This window comes from Acanthochromis polyacanthus, chromosome 8 (genome assembly GCF_021347895.1).
Source record: "Acanthochromis polyacanthus isolate Apoly-LR-REF ecotype Palm Island chromosome 8, KAUST_Apoly_ChrSc, whole genome shotgun sequence".
Lineage (NCBI taxonomy): Eukaryota > Metazoa > Chordata > Actinopteri > Pomacentridae > Acanthochromis > Acanthochromis polyacanthus.
In genome coordinates, this window is record NC_067120.1 from 24,328,856 (window position 1) to 24,344,206 (window position 15,351).

Sequence of the window (15,351 nt, forward strand, 5' to 3'; positions counted from 1 at the left end):
GATAACGATAGGAATAAGGGGTTGTAGTTGGCTTGGGTGTGGAGAGTGCAAGTTAGAGGTTGTTTTTTTTTGTCTTTGTTTGGTCTTTGTAGTGTGCGTGTGGGTGTGTGTTTGTAGATATGATAGTTTGAACTAGGTCGGGTGAAGGAAAGTCTGTAAGTCTACTGAAAGTTCCACACTCCGGAACAGAAGGTGGCGGTAATGCACCAAGAAGCTGGATGCCAACCGCCGTAAAACAAGAAGAAGAAGAAGAAGAAGAAGAAGAAGAAGAAGAAGAAGAAGAAGAAGAAGAAGAAGAAGAAGAAGAAGGAGGAGGTATCTTGTTGTGACCAGTAGGGGGCAGAAATACGCAGTGGATGAGTGGACACTACCGGAAAAGAAGCGAGGAAGCAGCCAGGCTACCTCCAGCCTATAGGAGGTGTCGTGTACCTGCCAGTACCGTTCTTCAATTAATACACACACAAGATACAGCTGGTAAGTCTCCGAAACCACGTTCATTATAGTGAACATATCAGCTTTATATTGTTGTATACAGATTAGCGATACTAAAGAAAACGGCTTGTTAGCCTTAGCCGGAACATGGTGTGGCAGTTCACCGTCCTCGCTGCTGATGGGAAATGTTTTGTCGTCAGTTAATGCTACCGTAAAGTAATTTATTGTTCCCTTTATTGGCAAATCGTGTATCTGTTACATTATTAAATCGCCGTTGACTTAACTCTGAGGTTTAAACTATTTACGAGATGCTTTCTGTCACTGTGCTCGCAGGAGTACAAAATGGGCTAAACTTTGAGATGTGACCTGACGTTAACGTTGTGGACTGGTATCATTGCCGCTCGGCCCAGTGCTAGCTGTAGAGCTACAGTTCCGGTTTTGATCATTCCGTCATTACTGAGAGCTAGGCACGAGTCAGACCCAGCCACGTATTTTTAGTAACACTTGCAGCCTGTGTAGATGCCCCATGCAGCGGTGTTTGTGCATGTGAAGAAATTCCGACTGCATGTTGGCTCTTATTGTAGTCTTAACTTTAGTGATGTTGACTTCACCGATAGCGTGTCTCACACTACATGTCTCCACGTCAGCGTCTGTAAATGACCTTTGAACCTTTGACAGTGTATGCTGTTTACAATCGGGCTACTCGTTGTGTAAAGCTGCCATATACAGAGAGTCCCTTTTAAACAGGCAACTCCTATTAAGCACCTTTTCAGGCATGCAACATTGCTCTCTTCATCAGTCCCTGATAGTGACGGCACTGTAGTCAGTTAGACTAAGGTCACATTTCCGATAATGTTTCTGACTCCTGCATTCAGATAAACCCGCCAGAGAGCGCTGTGGTACTTATGGGATATTTGTTAGTCACGCGAGACTAGAAAATGCGAAATATTGCAATAACAGACTAAAACTAAACTGATAGCAGCTGATCAAAGTGCCCACTTTACTAACAGCTCTGGATTTTTAGGAAGTGAACCTGATAGCTCAGGGCTCATTCTGAGGTTGTCCACGATGTGACAAATATTAAACTGCAGCTGATAAACTGTAGCCTAGCCGCGCTAGGCAACGAATTTAATTCTCTGCCAGGGTGGGTCTAGTTACCCTCGGTACACCTCGAGGTTGGATGTTCCTAAAACTGGCTGACGAATCACCATGAAGTGTAGAGTCAGAAGGCGGGCGTAATTAAGTGACGACAGAGGCGCGACGATTCTGACAGAAACAACGAGCCTAGCTGCGCTAGACAACCCACGGCAACGAATTTAATTCTCTGCCAGGGTCGACAACAAAAATGACAACAGTCGTTGAGCTCCATTAGCACAGACTCTGAATAATCTTTCTGTTAACATGTCTGTAATATACTTGAGCTTCAGCCATTGACTGTATAAATAAGGCTTCACCGAACTACCGTATCCTCTGATTTCCAGCACTCAAGGAACTACTTCAGCCTATTGGTTGTATACCTACCTACCTACCTACCCAATTGCCGCAGAGTGATTTGAAAGACAACCTTTTAGCCCGCCTCCCTCCCTGTCGAGAGTTCCTAGACCCTTGTGTCTTCAGAGCTGGGTCTAGCGCGGCTAGGCTAGATAAACTGTGCTTCAGTGTGACAACTCACCTGTTTGAGGTGAGCACAATTAGAATAGTGGTGTGCGATACTGCAGGATTTGGTATCGATCCGATACAAAGTAAATACGGGGCCAGTATCACTGATGCCGATACTCCAGACTAACTTTTTCAGTAGTTGGTAGGTGTAGAACAAAGGTTAGGTGCTGTATACGGTCCAGATCTGGAATGAAGATGGGGCTGTAAATGCTCACAGGGTCTAAGAATCAGACTAATTCCTGGGTAGGGTTTCTGTGGGTCAGATGAGGAAGAATCTGGGTTGCTGATAAAATCACAGTGTGAGGGATACCCTCCTTAAACAGTATTCATTTTTGACAGTTTAGTCAATATTTGTGCAATACTTGTCACTGAAATAGGAAATGCTGTTTTAAGACGTACTTTTGCATTGGATTTTTTGCACAGAGTTACTTTTGTAATGTTGAATATGATCTTTAAAAGAAAAAAATCCCCCATGGTTATCATCTTTGATAATTTAGTATGCCAGACATTGTCAGTCTGTCGGTCCCACCTGGTTACAGGTGAAACACCTCACTAGCTGAACATTTACTTCTTAACAGACTGTACATTTACCGGTGTTCCCTAAACGCCTCACAGTGCAGACTGCAGTACTTGCTGCTCAGTGGCTGTGGTGCTCAGACAGATGTGTGAAAGCAAAAATTACTTTGAAAACACTGAGATAAAATGTTCTTATTTCAGGTTAGTTCAAGATGAAAGTGACTGATTTTTATCGACGTGTTGTTTTCTATAAATGGAGAAAACAGTGCATGTTCTGTGCTACGTCTTTTAAGAGCATAGCCCATTTTTAAATTTTAAAGACTGCAGTCAATTGTTTTTGTATAGTTAGAAGCTAAAAATCCTGGTTGGGGTTAATGATTATTTAATTGTTAGCCGTGCTACAGCTCTAGTACTTGTAATTGACTCACTGATTCAGTATCTTCCTGCCTGCAGTCTGATCATCAGGTCTGTCTGACTCAGACTTCTCCTTCTCTGCCTGCTATTTCCTCAGTTTTGGTTGAGAACGCACAGCAGCAAAACGTCTCATTTTACGCATCAGGCAGGAACAGGCTGAGAGAGCAAAGAAGAAATTGAAGTTTTACCTTCCATCACTACGATGTTGTATGATGCAGCTGCTGAGCCTGCTTGCTTGTTTGTCTGGTGCCACTGAGTCACATGAAGGTTGAACGTCCAAACACAAGAGGAGCAACATGCTGCTGCTCGGTGACAGGAGGAGCTCTGACAGACAGCCAGGTCACTTGTTTGATGAAGCCACTTCAGTTCAGGCATACAGGAGAGAAACTGAATCAAAAGTATGAATCTGATTACACTGGTATTGTTCAATATCAGTACCAACAATGGTATCAATATTATCGACATTGGATCGATCTGGCCACCTCTAAAATACAGAGTATGACGTGCTGTTAGATTCTGATCAGCCCTTTCTCCATGTCAGATAATCTGTTGTCAGACCTAATTAATGCAGTTACTATCTCATTGGAGACACTCATGGATCCTGCTGCTGTCTGAAATAGTCTTAAACAGCTAAAAACTGAACTGTCATTCTGTGTGTGATATCTCACCTGTCTGATGTAATGCCAAGTATACCTACATAGTGTAATTTGCTGTCAGATCCTGGTCCAATGTGAGCTGCTGTCCATGCTCTCTTGGCCACAATCTGTAATTATAGAAATGTAGTTAGTCACCGGCACTATTATTCTATGTGCAAATGTGAGTACCTCTGTCTCTTTGGAGATGCACAAATGGATCCTGCTGCTGTCTGATGCTGCAGGTATTTATCAAACTTAGAGGTAATGGTTCTAGACAGCTGGAAGAGACACATTTCAGCTCCTCGTAACATCTTGTGGCGAAAAACACTGGAATTGCATTCATTATTGGTGAGTGTCTTTGATCTTGAAACTATTTGTCTGTTCTCATTACATTGAAGCTTTACTATTATGGACATATCATTTTGTTGCCTAATAGATTTGAAATTGCAGTCCAAGTACATGAAAAAGGTGCGCTGAGATTATGACAGACAAACAGTGTATCAAGCATGTCTGCCCTGTTTTCAGATGAATAATGATGCTGAAACGTGGAAAAAGAGGGTTTGAGAGATCCGAGTATTTAGATCTCAAAACTGATATTCAGATATTCGGGTCTAGCCCTAGATGTAACAGGACATCTGAGTATTTTTTAGCATACCGCATTTGGCATTCTATGTATTGGGACATACTAAATCTTTTTCTTACATACTACACAGTATGGGAGTATGGCTGTTGGAACATAGCCACTGATTTTCTCACGTGCTCTGTTGATGACCCTAAATATTGTACTTCCAAAAATAATAAATTGGGATCTGTACATTTCATGCAACCATACTACTACTCCTGTAGTGTAGTTGGCTAGAATTTGCGTTGGTGAAGAAACAAAATTTGAGCTGCAGGCACACGTCTATTCTGTAGACATGATGTTCCACTTAATTTGTGTTTGTGCTGTTGGGTGAATGTAGGACCTATGGTCATTCTTTACATTGCCTCAAACAAGTATTGCCATTCACACAGAAGTGTTTGATTGAAATTTAAAACTACTGAATATGTTAAAGAAACTCCTTATGTTATCAATTGACAATCTCTTGACTGTAAAGGAAACAGGCCTGTACAAGCAACAGAATTGGGGATTCTTTCCTGGTTTGAGTAAGACAGTGGTCAGGGTCTGCTCCAATAACTCTGGTATGCTGCCTGTTTCTGGAACATACTTAAACATTATGAGCAGAGGTTCAGTTTAAGACTAAATGCCTTGAAGAATGCTTTTGGGAATCTGTCATGGCCTGGTGATTTTGATGAGGGGATTACTGTTATAGTCTGATGCATCATTAAATGATGATACTGCTGCCTTGAGAGTACCAGCTGAAATCTGCATTATTTTGACACTAGTTGGTGGTCAGTTTGGTCTGTGGTGGACTGACTCCCCCGTCACCTGTACAAAGCCTTGAACCATGTTTTTTTTTTTTTTGCATGTTACACATGTAGTGAGAAACTGAATTCAGTTGGTGTTACGTTGGTACAGCAAACCTTGTAATGAGTTTAAAAGTTTGAAAGCTGTCTTTCAAGCCTGCAAATATCTAACTTTGGCCTGGACAATTCAAGATTATAAATACCAAGATTGTGGCGAAAGCCTTGAAGCTTCCATTAGAGTTTAGTTTTACCCAGTGAACGGTGACATTGTTCCCGATTGAAAAATACTTAAAACAAGAAAAGCACTCAAAGAGCTCAGTACTCCGCCAAGGCTGCTCAGTCCTTGTATGATTTCCAACAGATAAATCCTCATGCAGCAGTGGATTTGTAGTAGGATTGCAATCATGTGATCGTCAGCAGGCAGCTGACGTAGCGTTCACTTGTAGTCATAGTTACAGTGACGCCATACCGCTATCTTGCAATCATACAGAAATCTTTAACAAATATGTGGATCCAGACTATAACCCGCATCACTGGCAAAATCTAATCAGATGGTCCTGGACCCGTTATCCTGACCTTCCCTGAAAGTTTCATCCAAATTCGTTAGTCTGTTCTTGATTAATGTTGCCCACAGATGGAAAGATGGATTAACAGGCAAACATACGCCAATTGTCACATAGCGGAGTAAAAAAATCTGTTGTATAATTTTGGCTTTGATTAAAGTCATCACGTTTCCTATTCAATGTACAGAAACCATAAATAATTTTAAAAAAGCCATTGTTTTACTGATTTTTTTTTAAATTAAATTGCTTATGAAAGGTAGTCATCTACTTGTACATTTTTATTTATTCAATTTATGCATTTTTTAATCTTTTGAGTTGCAATGCAGGGCTGTACAGTGCGAGCGTTTCACTCGCATATGCGCCTAAAAATAGATCGGTGCGAGTAGAAAAAATAAAAAGGGAGCACGCGTGCGAGTACAGATGTCAACCCTATCATTCGCATTTGCTCCTAAAATAAATCCACACAAAGTGGATCAAACTAAAAGTCATAGCCTACACCTTCTTCTTCAACAATTTTTTTTTGTCACATCGGCAAGCTACAACACGACATGGTCAGAAAAACCGTGAGCTCCTCTCGACTCTCAGACCGTCTCCCCCATAGATATGTTTGTATATATCTATGGTCTCCCCCACACAGTACCGAGCATCACACAGATCACCGCACTTTCTTAAAGCGACAGGCTCCTATTTTGTCTTTAGCTTTTATGAACACATTAACTTGAAATAACCAAATTATAATAATGCAAATGACACTAAATTAAGCATGTGAAACAGTTTAAATACCATAAAGTAATAACTGAACTAAAACTGTCATCAGTTAACCCAATCTATGCATGCCGCACCTATAATCAGACTCCCCTACAAATGCAAGATATGGCATCAAAATATGTCTGGTATTTATGTATAAAGTCTTTAATATAAGTATAGTTCTTAAGTATAAAGTTATTTGTGATTGTTGTTATTTTTATTGGGCCAGTTAACAATATAATAGAATTGAAATTCTTTATCCCACACCTGGGAAATTATTTGCTACAACAGCTACAACACCAAATTACAAGTTTTTTTTAAAAAAAAATCCTATTAAATTACAGTCTGTAAGAACAGATCGCAGTATGGCAGATTAAGAACAGAGAGACTATTTCAAAACAAGGACTTTAGCAGAAATATGCAGGTTGAGTTAACTGTGCAGATTGTATGATATGAAATAAAATCTGCAGTCAGATTTTGTTGGGCCACTTAACAAAATATGACTCCCCTTATTGTTTTGGCAAAGAAGTGGCAACCTCCAAACTTTCTCAGCTACAACATCTGTACCTCTGCTGCTGTTGTATAATGTCTTGTGTACATGGTGGCTTCCACCAAGTTTTTTGCTTGGAAATTGGAAAAATGTAACACAATGCCATCTGAGTGATAATGGAAAATATGACAAAAGAAAGAAGTCAGTAGACCAATCACACTCCAAATGAAAGGAAGCCATATTGGTGAAAGTTTTGTTTTCTTTTGTGAGAACAAAATCAATAATTCTTTACAAACTAATTACAAAATACACATACATATGTACACCTCCTTTTATGAGAACAAAATCAAACATAATTCTTTGCAAACTATTTACAAAATACACACACACACACACACACTCTAAACATGGGCTTTGGTGTTTCCTTGTGACGGCTGTAGTATAGATGTCCAGCTGTAAAAAATACATTGGTTTATTAGTTCACAAAGTCCTGAGGACCAATGAAGCTGATGTATCTGACACTGGTGAGGGATGATAATCTATTTTGTGGGAGAAGCTTTGTTTGTGCAATGTCACTGTTAGAACTACATCCATTTATTTGACCACCACCGAAGACCTCATGAGGATCAGCTTGGAGGGGCCATGTCTTGAGGACTTTGATCCAAGTCCTGCTGTGGACCACTGGATGAACTCAGCCAAGCGTGCCAGGCAACAGGGATGTTCTCTGTGCTAAATAACTGAGCCTACTGCTTGGCTTGTTGTGTGAATGTTAATAAAATTGTGCGATTCATAGTGAAAATTCATAGTGCTCCTAAATGTTTTTCTGTGCTCCTAAATTTTTTCATTTAGGAGCACCTGTGCTCCTAGTGAAAAAGCTAAGCGTACAGCCCTGCAATGAATGTACAGTAACTGCTCGTATTTGACTGATGAATGGATATTGCTTGTTAAGGATCAAAATGAAAAATTTCTACAAATGATCTGGAAGAAACTTTTTAATGACGCATAGAAAGATAAGATAATCACCCTCTTTACAAGGTCCAAGATTACATTATCAAGCAAATTATTTCAGCAAATACTCTGTCTGTACATAAAGTAATGTTAATGTGGTTTTGCAAATATGAACCCATCAATCATATATCCAGTATAAGTATGACGAAGTAGTATTTCTTCCCTATGTTTCAGTGCTGCTGTTCATACATGCTTGTGTTGATGTCTTGTGTAGGTCCAGGAAGCGGATGCTGACTGAAGTCCTCCTCGGTTCCATCCTCCAGTTCAGCTGAGCATCAACTCCTTGTGTGTGCAAGCTGATAGTGTGTGAACCTGAATGTACTTGTTGAATGTGTGTGAAATTTCATTCTAGTCCTATGTGAGTCTGTAAGGTAGTGTATGTCAGCGTGTATGTCTGTCTCATTCCCTCCCAGCCCATCATGTCCCTGTATACCTCTGTGCTCCAGCTGAGTCCATCAGTGTGTCTTCACCTTCTCTACCTGCTGGTGCTCCTCACTCAGTCCTGCTCCACAGCATCTAGAAAGGAAAGAACTCCTCTGGACAGTCCCCTAAACCAACTCAACACAACACAATCCGACTGCGTCACTGGATGTGAGTATGTAACGGAATTCAATTAAAAGTAGCAGTGCCTATGTTATCTTGGCAGAAAAATGTCATCAAATCCTTTACAAATAGACTACCGGTCAAAATTTTGAGAACATCCCAATTTTCCCAGTTTTTTATTGCAAATTATGCCTGTTAATGTCTCATTGCACTCTGAAATTAAAACATAGAACAGATAAACAAATGAAGTTAAAAAAATCAATTTAAAAATCAATCAGTTAAAAATCAGTTTCAATTTTACATTCATTTGAAGTGGATAAACTGATGGTGTGCAATTATTGAGAATAAAATCAAAATGTAGGTATTTGTTTTGTCAATGACGCCGGTGGAGAGTTAAGATTTTTTTGTCGTTATTTGATGTGGTTAGGTTAAGATGTTTTATAATTGGTGTTTTTCCTCCTCCTTTTTGAACTTGTGTCATTCATGGATTATGTTTTTTTTCCCACAGGTGCTAATGATTCTGTCAGTAAAAATGCAACAGCTGATGATTTCTCCAACACCCAAAACCCACCAGAGAAGAATTTGTCCTCTGTCTCAGACCTTAATAACACTAGTCCAGTATTCAACCAATCTTCAGTTCCGGTCATGATGACCAACTCCACCGTTGTGGACAACGATAATCAAAATTCTGTTTTGAAAGGGAACACAGAAAGCACCCAGGAGATTCAGCCCTCCCCCAGCTCACCTTTATCCATCAACGCCACCACTGTAAGCTCCAAATCGATTCACCCTGTTACGTCCGTTATCCCACCCAAACAACCAGCAGGAGAGCTCCATTCGTCCACTACCTCACCATCCAATCAGCAGCCAGCATTACCCAACCATCAGCCTCCATCACCAGAGACGACCACTTCACCTGAATCTGCTCTGCTTTTTACCACCATAGGCTCACCCACTCAGTCAGCAAGTTCTGACTCCATTACCAGCACTGGTAGAGCTACAGCTACTGCTGCAGAGACTGTTGGGAAAACAAACACTGTAGCAGGTACTTCAACACCACCACAGTCTACAACAACAACAACACCACAGTCTACAACTACAACAACACAGTCTACAACAACAACAATCAACACCACACCAACAGATCAACCAACAACAGAAGCCTCACACCTTCCAACAACGCTGAAAACAACGGTTCACACAACCATTATCACAACCACATCTACAAAAGTGTCGCCATCGTCATTAGCTCCCACGCCAAAGCTAAGTACTGCAATGCCATCAATTCAAAAGACTTCTTTAACCACTGGGACTGCTACCGTAACTGCTACCAGTGCCATTACTTCTACCAGTCACAACAAGACTTTTGCCTCCTCAACAAAGGTTGCTGTGGTAGAGGTTGCAGGGGCTGCTCTGACCAGGAAGTTGGTGGATACCGCATCTTTATTGGCTGTCCTGCTTTTTGGCTTGCTCTTCTTCTTGGTCTCGGTAGCAGTGTTTGCCACACAGGCCTACGAGAGCTACAGGAGGAAGGACTACACACAGGTCGACTATCTGATCAATGGCATGTACACAGACTCAGGGGTGTGAGAGGAAGAGGCTAAGCACAACTCACGGAGCTCGCTTTTGCACTTGGAATCAGAGACTCTAGAATGGAAGATAAACCGAAAGGTAAGACTGACCAGTGGCCCACCAAACTGAATCCAAAACAGGCTGATTTGTTTCTGTTATAACAGTTCCACTTGATGCTTAGTTCTTTCCTGCTTCATTCGTTGAAGATTTGAATGTAAAGAGTTCAGTCTCTCTCATTTTTGCCAAACAGTACGCAAACTGATGAGTAAGTGAGCACATATGGAGTCTGGTTTTCGCTGTTCACCCATGACATAAGCTTCTTCACATTGTTAGTTGGTTCCAGTGTAGCAGGACCAATCAGGATGCTTCCACAAATCGGCAGATGTTCTATTCAGCAAACCTTTCTTAGTTTGTTGTCGTACTAAAAACGTTATTAAACAGCAGTTTTTTTTTCCTCTTAAAGATGAATGTCACGACTGTCACTTTTTCAAAAAAGTTGAATTTGAACACACTGAGACGTAATTCATTTCAGTTCATTTGAATGCCATCCCATACAACGTAGTGCAATTTTTCCCCACATTCAAACGTGTTTGAATTTTAAATTAGTGACAGCCCACATGCGGACCAAAGTTTATTTGTGAGTATTATGTACAAGATTCAGATTTTGTGGTGATCACCTCGTTACTTATTTTTTTCTCCATAGAAAGACATTAACATAAACCTAATGGCCTACACTTGTAGCTTTACACTTGTGACCATTTCTACATGGGAAATGAAATCTTGCTAAGTTACTTGAAATTTGGTTTTGCACATTTTGATAATTTTGTTAAATGTAGTGAAAAACAGTAGAACAGTTAATTGCAGTGAACATCAGTTTGATCAGTTTAGCCATTCTATATATCATTTTGTAAGCATTGCCCAGCCTTTCGCATGCGTTTCCATTTCCTCCTCTGTCAAATATTTCACTATTACTGCATTGTCAGTCGTTCTGATGATGCAAAATTTGTCATTTTGTCTTAATGTCCAACCACAAACCCAGACTCACTGTTGTCTGTGAAAGTGATCATAGCTCAGTCAGTTCCTCTGAAATTTAACAAAGTTAGCACTAAGCTTTGGTGAATTCTGTGATGTTTTGTTGTGAAACCAGCTGATTTTGGCTCAGTGCATTCATTATGGTCAAATGAGAAACCTGAGGAGTCTGCTCACTTTTAGTTTGGCCTCAGATGCTGGTTTGCTTCAGTCTGAGGATGTACTTTGGTGGATAAAACAAATTTATAACTTAATATAACTGTGAAATGTCAGTCTAGTCAGTCGCAGTCGGGTGTTGTGTTAAATATCTGACCAGAGTGGACGGCTAAACCAGAACCAGCCCGTTTTGTACTTTATTCAAACTGAAACTTCAGTCGTCCATAGATGTGTTGGAGCTTTCTCAGAAAGACATTTGAATGTTTAACATAGGTACTCCTGCCAGCTAGATACAGTGAGAAGTTTACCCTGTGGCCTTGTGTGTTGAAGCATCAGGGCCAAAGTTCTTTCAGTGCCGTGTCCATTTCATGTCAGGCAAGTTCATACCCACATGAACTGACTAAAAATGACGTGGGGTCAACATTTCTTTTGATGCTTTTACCACATTTATTTTTCAGTGCTGTAAAAGGCAAATTCTGAAATTTTTGGAATTAGATTTGTTGTAAAACCCATAATTAGACTGCACTAGAAAAGACTAGTTCAAGTTCATGATTCAGGATGTTTTTGGTTTAGCGAGTATCAGACTAACTTAGCTGTGGTTTAGAATGAGTTGGGCTAAACCTGGTTTGCAGATTTAAGGTAAACCTTGAATACAGTGATGTCTAGTGGCTTTTAGGTGTTCTCCACAGGTCACAGGAACTAGCTAGGGCTACTAAAAAGTGAAGAATTGTCTCATATTGGGATCTCCTAGTGGTTTAGAGGTTCGAATCATTTCAATGAACACAATGCCTGCTGGAGTATTTGTTCACATTTACTGTAGCTCGGCTACCACTTTCCCCTGCTCCCAGTCTTTGCACTAAGTTAGTCTATACGCATCCTGGGCTCTTATTAGAAATCTCTTTACAATTTCAAATGAAAAAATAAGCACATCTTTGCATTTCACTGTGGTTTAAAGCAAATAAGATTTAGAAAAAGATGGATGCATTTTTCTTAATCGTAACATTTCACTTTAATACTTAAATGACATTCCATTAGCCTTCTTTAATGCTGATGATTTTTTGCGTTTATTTACACTTTTCAGTGTCTTCCAGTGAGTTATGGGAACAAGGCCATGCCAGATTGTTTATTTCATTGCGTTTTATATTTTGGCTTATGGTGAATGTATGTTTTTCAACGTTAGCTAGTTTGAATATATTAAGCGGTATGTCCTTCTGTAATGATCCTCTGTCTGTACCTGTTAATGACCAACGTCTATGTGATATACATTTCACACATTCTTTATTTACCTTCATGTGTGCATCACTGTATAAGTTACCATGTTAAGATGATTGTGAATTTTAAGCCATTCATTAACTTACTTGCAGTGCATTTTTGAAACACACACTTTGCATTCAACAAGGAAAAATCTTACCCAAGTTCCAGTGCAAAATTGTTCTGTTTATCCCATAAGGAACAAAAACATGAGACAAATCCTAGAAGTCAGTATCCATGAGGGAGACTTTTGGGCAGATTGTACTTTTCCTTTTCTTCTAAGGTTTTTGCATTTCATGGAAGTTTTCTAAATGTTCACTGTTGCACATTATTGTTTGACAAGGAAAACATCAAGCCATTATCATTTGTGGCCTCTGGAAAGGTCAACATGAACTGTACTCCACAGCAGGAAAAGAGCATTGAATCTGAAAAGGCAAAAAGAAGATACTTTCAAATTGAAAAATGTTTCTAACCCACTGTGTATTCCTGCAGGATGTAAAATACATTGAACTTGCCAGTTGTCTGTAAAATGTTCATGTGTTAAAGGTTGATGTCATGCCGAACTGATTTGCCATTTCCTTCAGTATTTTTGAAGGAGAAGATCCTCTAAAAGAGTACTTGAAAAATATCTGGTTTTACAAATGTGCTAAAAGTTCAGATTGTTTACAGAGAACACAAGAGATTGGAACGGTGACTTAATTTTTTATAGTTTTTGAGAATTTTTGTTTTCTCAAGAAAACAACCTTGTCAATGAAAAGCAGGCCTTTATCCCATTACCTTGATAAAATGAGATCCTTGTCTTGTTGAGGTTAGAAAACTAGATCACCGATGATTGGAAAACAAGACTAAAACAAGGCCTTATTTCTGTGACTTAAAAAAAATATCTCATTCCATTTATCTTGAACAAATAGTGTTTGGTTTGGTTGTCTTTTGTGTCACTTATACAGCAGAGTAAGGTATTGGTCCCATTATTCTCAACAAAATGTTAATCTGTTTGGTTGTTTATATTTAAATAACAAAATAGCTCCTTAAATGTAACCATGGCCGCTCTCAGCTTCCTTACAGAAGTGGAATATTTCTGTTTATTTACTTGTTTTCTCACCATCACAAACTGTTTCCAAATTGATGTATGTTAGCATCAACATTAAGATATTGGGTAAGCATATGATGTCTCATGGTGTCTGTTCACTAATGATCACTAGAAAGGTTATATTGAGGTTGCAACAACTATTCATTGGCCATTAGAAACAAAACTTTCCTGAGCTTTGTGTTATTGATGTGATGTCTTCAGGGATGACACAAATTGCTCTTGTGGCAGGCAAAATGTAGTATATGATGTATTAAAATGTCTTGGATGATGTCATGTCACTGTGTCCAGTAAGTCAGCAAGGCATTTTCAAATGATGTTGGGTTTTGGGTGTCAATAATACCAGTTTTCAGAATCCTGGTGGACTGTGTTAAGGATGGATTTGTGTTTTCAATGAGTGATGTGCAGGAGATGACACCTGCCATGTGCCAAATGAATATTGTACTAATGCACTTTGAACAGATATTTTTACTTTGCAGAAAATAAAAAAACAATACCCAATTTTTTCTTGTTGGTGTTTCAATAAGTCATTTTAGTATAATTCTACACTACCATTCAAAAGTTTTGGTGTCACTCAGACAATTTCATTTTTCCCATGGAAACTCACACTTTTATTCATTTGCTGACATAATTGCAGAAGGGTTTTCTAATCATCAAGTAGTCTTTCAACGTGACTAGCTAATACACTGCACCATTAGAACACAGGAGTGATGGTTGCTGGAAATGGACCTCTGTACCCCTATGTAGATATTCCATTAAAAAGCAGCCGTTTCCAGCTAGAAGAGTAATTTACCACATTAACAATGTTTAGACTGTATTTCTGATCAATGTTGTCTTCATTGAAATGAATGTCCTTATTTCAAAAATAATGACATTTCTAAGTGACCCCAAACTTTTGAACAGTAGTGTATGTTTGACTTTTACCTGTGAGCTGTAGTACAGTTCCAGTGTAATGCTGTCGTGAGGAGAGCAGTCATTAAAGTGGCAGTGCAGAGTGATGCTCGCGGTTCAGTTTGTGTGCTACCCTCTCCCTAACCCGTGCTGCTGCTTCTTTTCCCTCCATTCTTTCCTCAGTAATGGTTCCAATACCCGTTGTAGATTAAAATGCTCCCATCTGGACTGCTACAGGACTGTAGCTTTTTTCTTTTTGTAAGTAGTCCATTCACTACTAGGAAATGGAGACGAGTGATAAATCAAGACAAAACAGAAATAGCACATTTCTGGAGAAAATCGCTGGAGCAAAGTTCAGTCATTTTTAATTTTGGTCCAATAGTGCTGTCATACCATACACTGACCAGTATAAATATCTTGGTTTTATGCTGGATAAACACATGACTTTTAATGAAGCTGTTCATGTTTTAGCTCAGTCACAAGGCAGAGCTCTGGAATTTGTATCGAAAAAGGTTAAGCACTAGGTAATCTAGGATTCCATACTTATACACAACTATACAGTTCATGTGTGTGTCCGGTGTGTGACTATGCTTCTGGTGTTTGGGGCTTCCAAGAACATACGTATTATAGTTATAATACAGTGCATCATAGAGCAATTGGATCATTTCTGGAAGTCCATAAATTTACTTCAGTTTTTGACATTACTGGAGATTGGGATGGGAAACCTCCAAACATCAGACAGAAATGCCAAATGCTTCGCCTTTGAAATAGACTGGTGAAGATGCTTAACCTGATTCAAAGCAACATTAAAAACTACAATGAAAGCAGCTCTGTCCTACCTGAACTCTCTCATTCAGGTCTACACTCCCTCCCGCTCACTACGTTCAGTCAACAAAAGGCCCCTGATACAACCTCCACAACAGGGTCGGTCCATAGCTAGACTCCTTCCCT

At 39.6% G+C, this 15,351-nt stretch overlaps 1 protein-coding gene across 4 annotated transcripts; it reads left to right on the top strand.

The window, feature by feature from the left end:
* Positions 1–247: 247 nt before the first annotated feature.
* wu:fa25f02 (uncharacterized protein C11orf24 homolog) lies at positions 248–14,010 on the top strand. Of its 4 annotated transcripts, none has more exons than XM_022218509.2 (4): positions 248–474; positions 8,086–8,156; positions 8,285–8,462; positions 8,923–14,010. In XM_022218509.2, exons 3-4 carry the CDS (start codon positions 8,291–8,293, stop codon positions 10,002–10,004), a joined length of 1,254 nt encoding a protein of 417 aa, XP_022074201.1. In that variant the 5' UTR covers positions 248–474; positions 8,086–8,156; positions 8,285–8,290; the 3' UTR covers positions 10,005–14,010. The 4 variants fall into 4 exon arrangements, with proteins under 4 accessions (XP_022074201.1, XP_051808012.1, XP_022074202.1 ...); XM_022218510.2 differs by lacking the exon at positions 248–474 and adding an exon at positions 490–4,004; XM_051952052.1 differs by having other exon boundaries at positions 8,086–8,462.
* Positions 14,011–15,351: the final 1,341 nt, after the last annotated feature.

Excerpts from the sequence above, each read along its gene's own strand:
- wu:fa25f02 (XM_051952052.1), top strand. The coding sequence starts at position 8,291 with ATGTCCCTGTATACCTCTGTGCTCCAGCTGAGTCCATCAGTGTGTCTT. Across the intron at positions 8,463-8,922 it reads ATCCGACTGCGTCACTGGAT|GTGCTAATGATTCTGTCAGT; the intron begins GTGAGTATGTAA and ends TTTTTCCCACAG.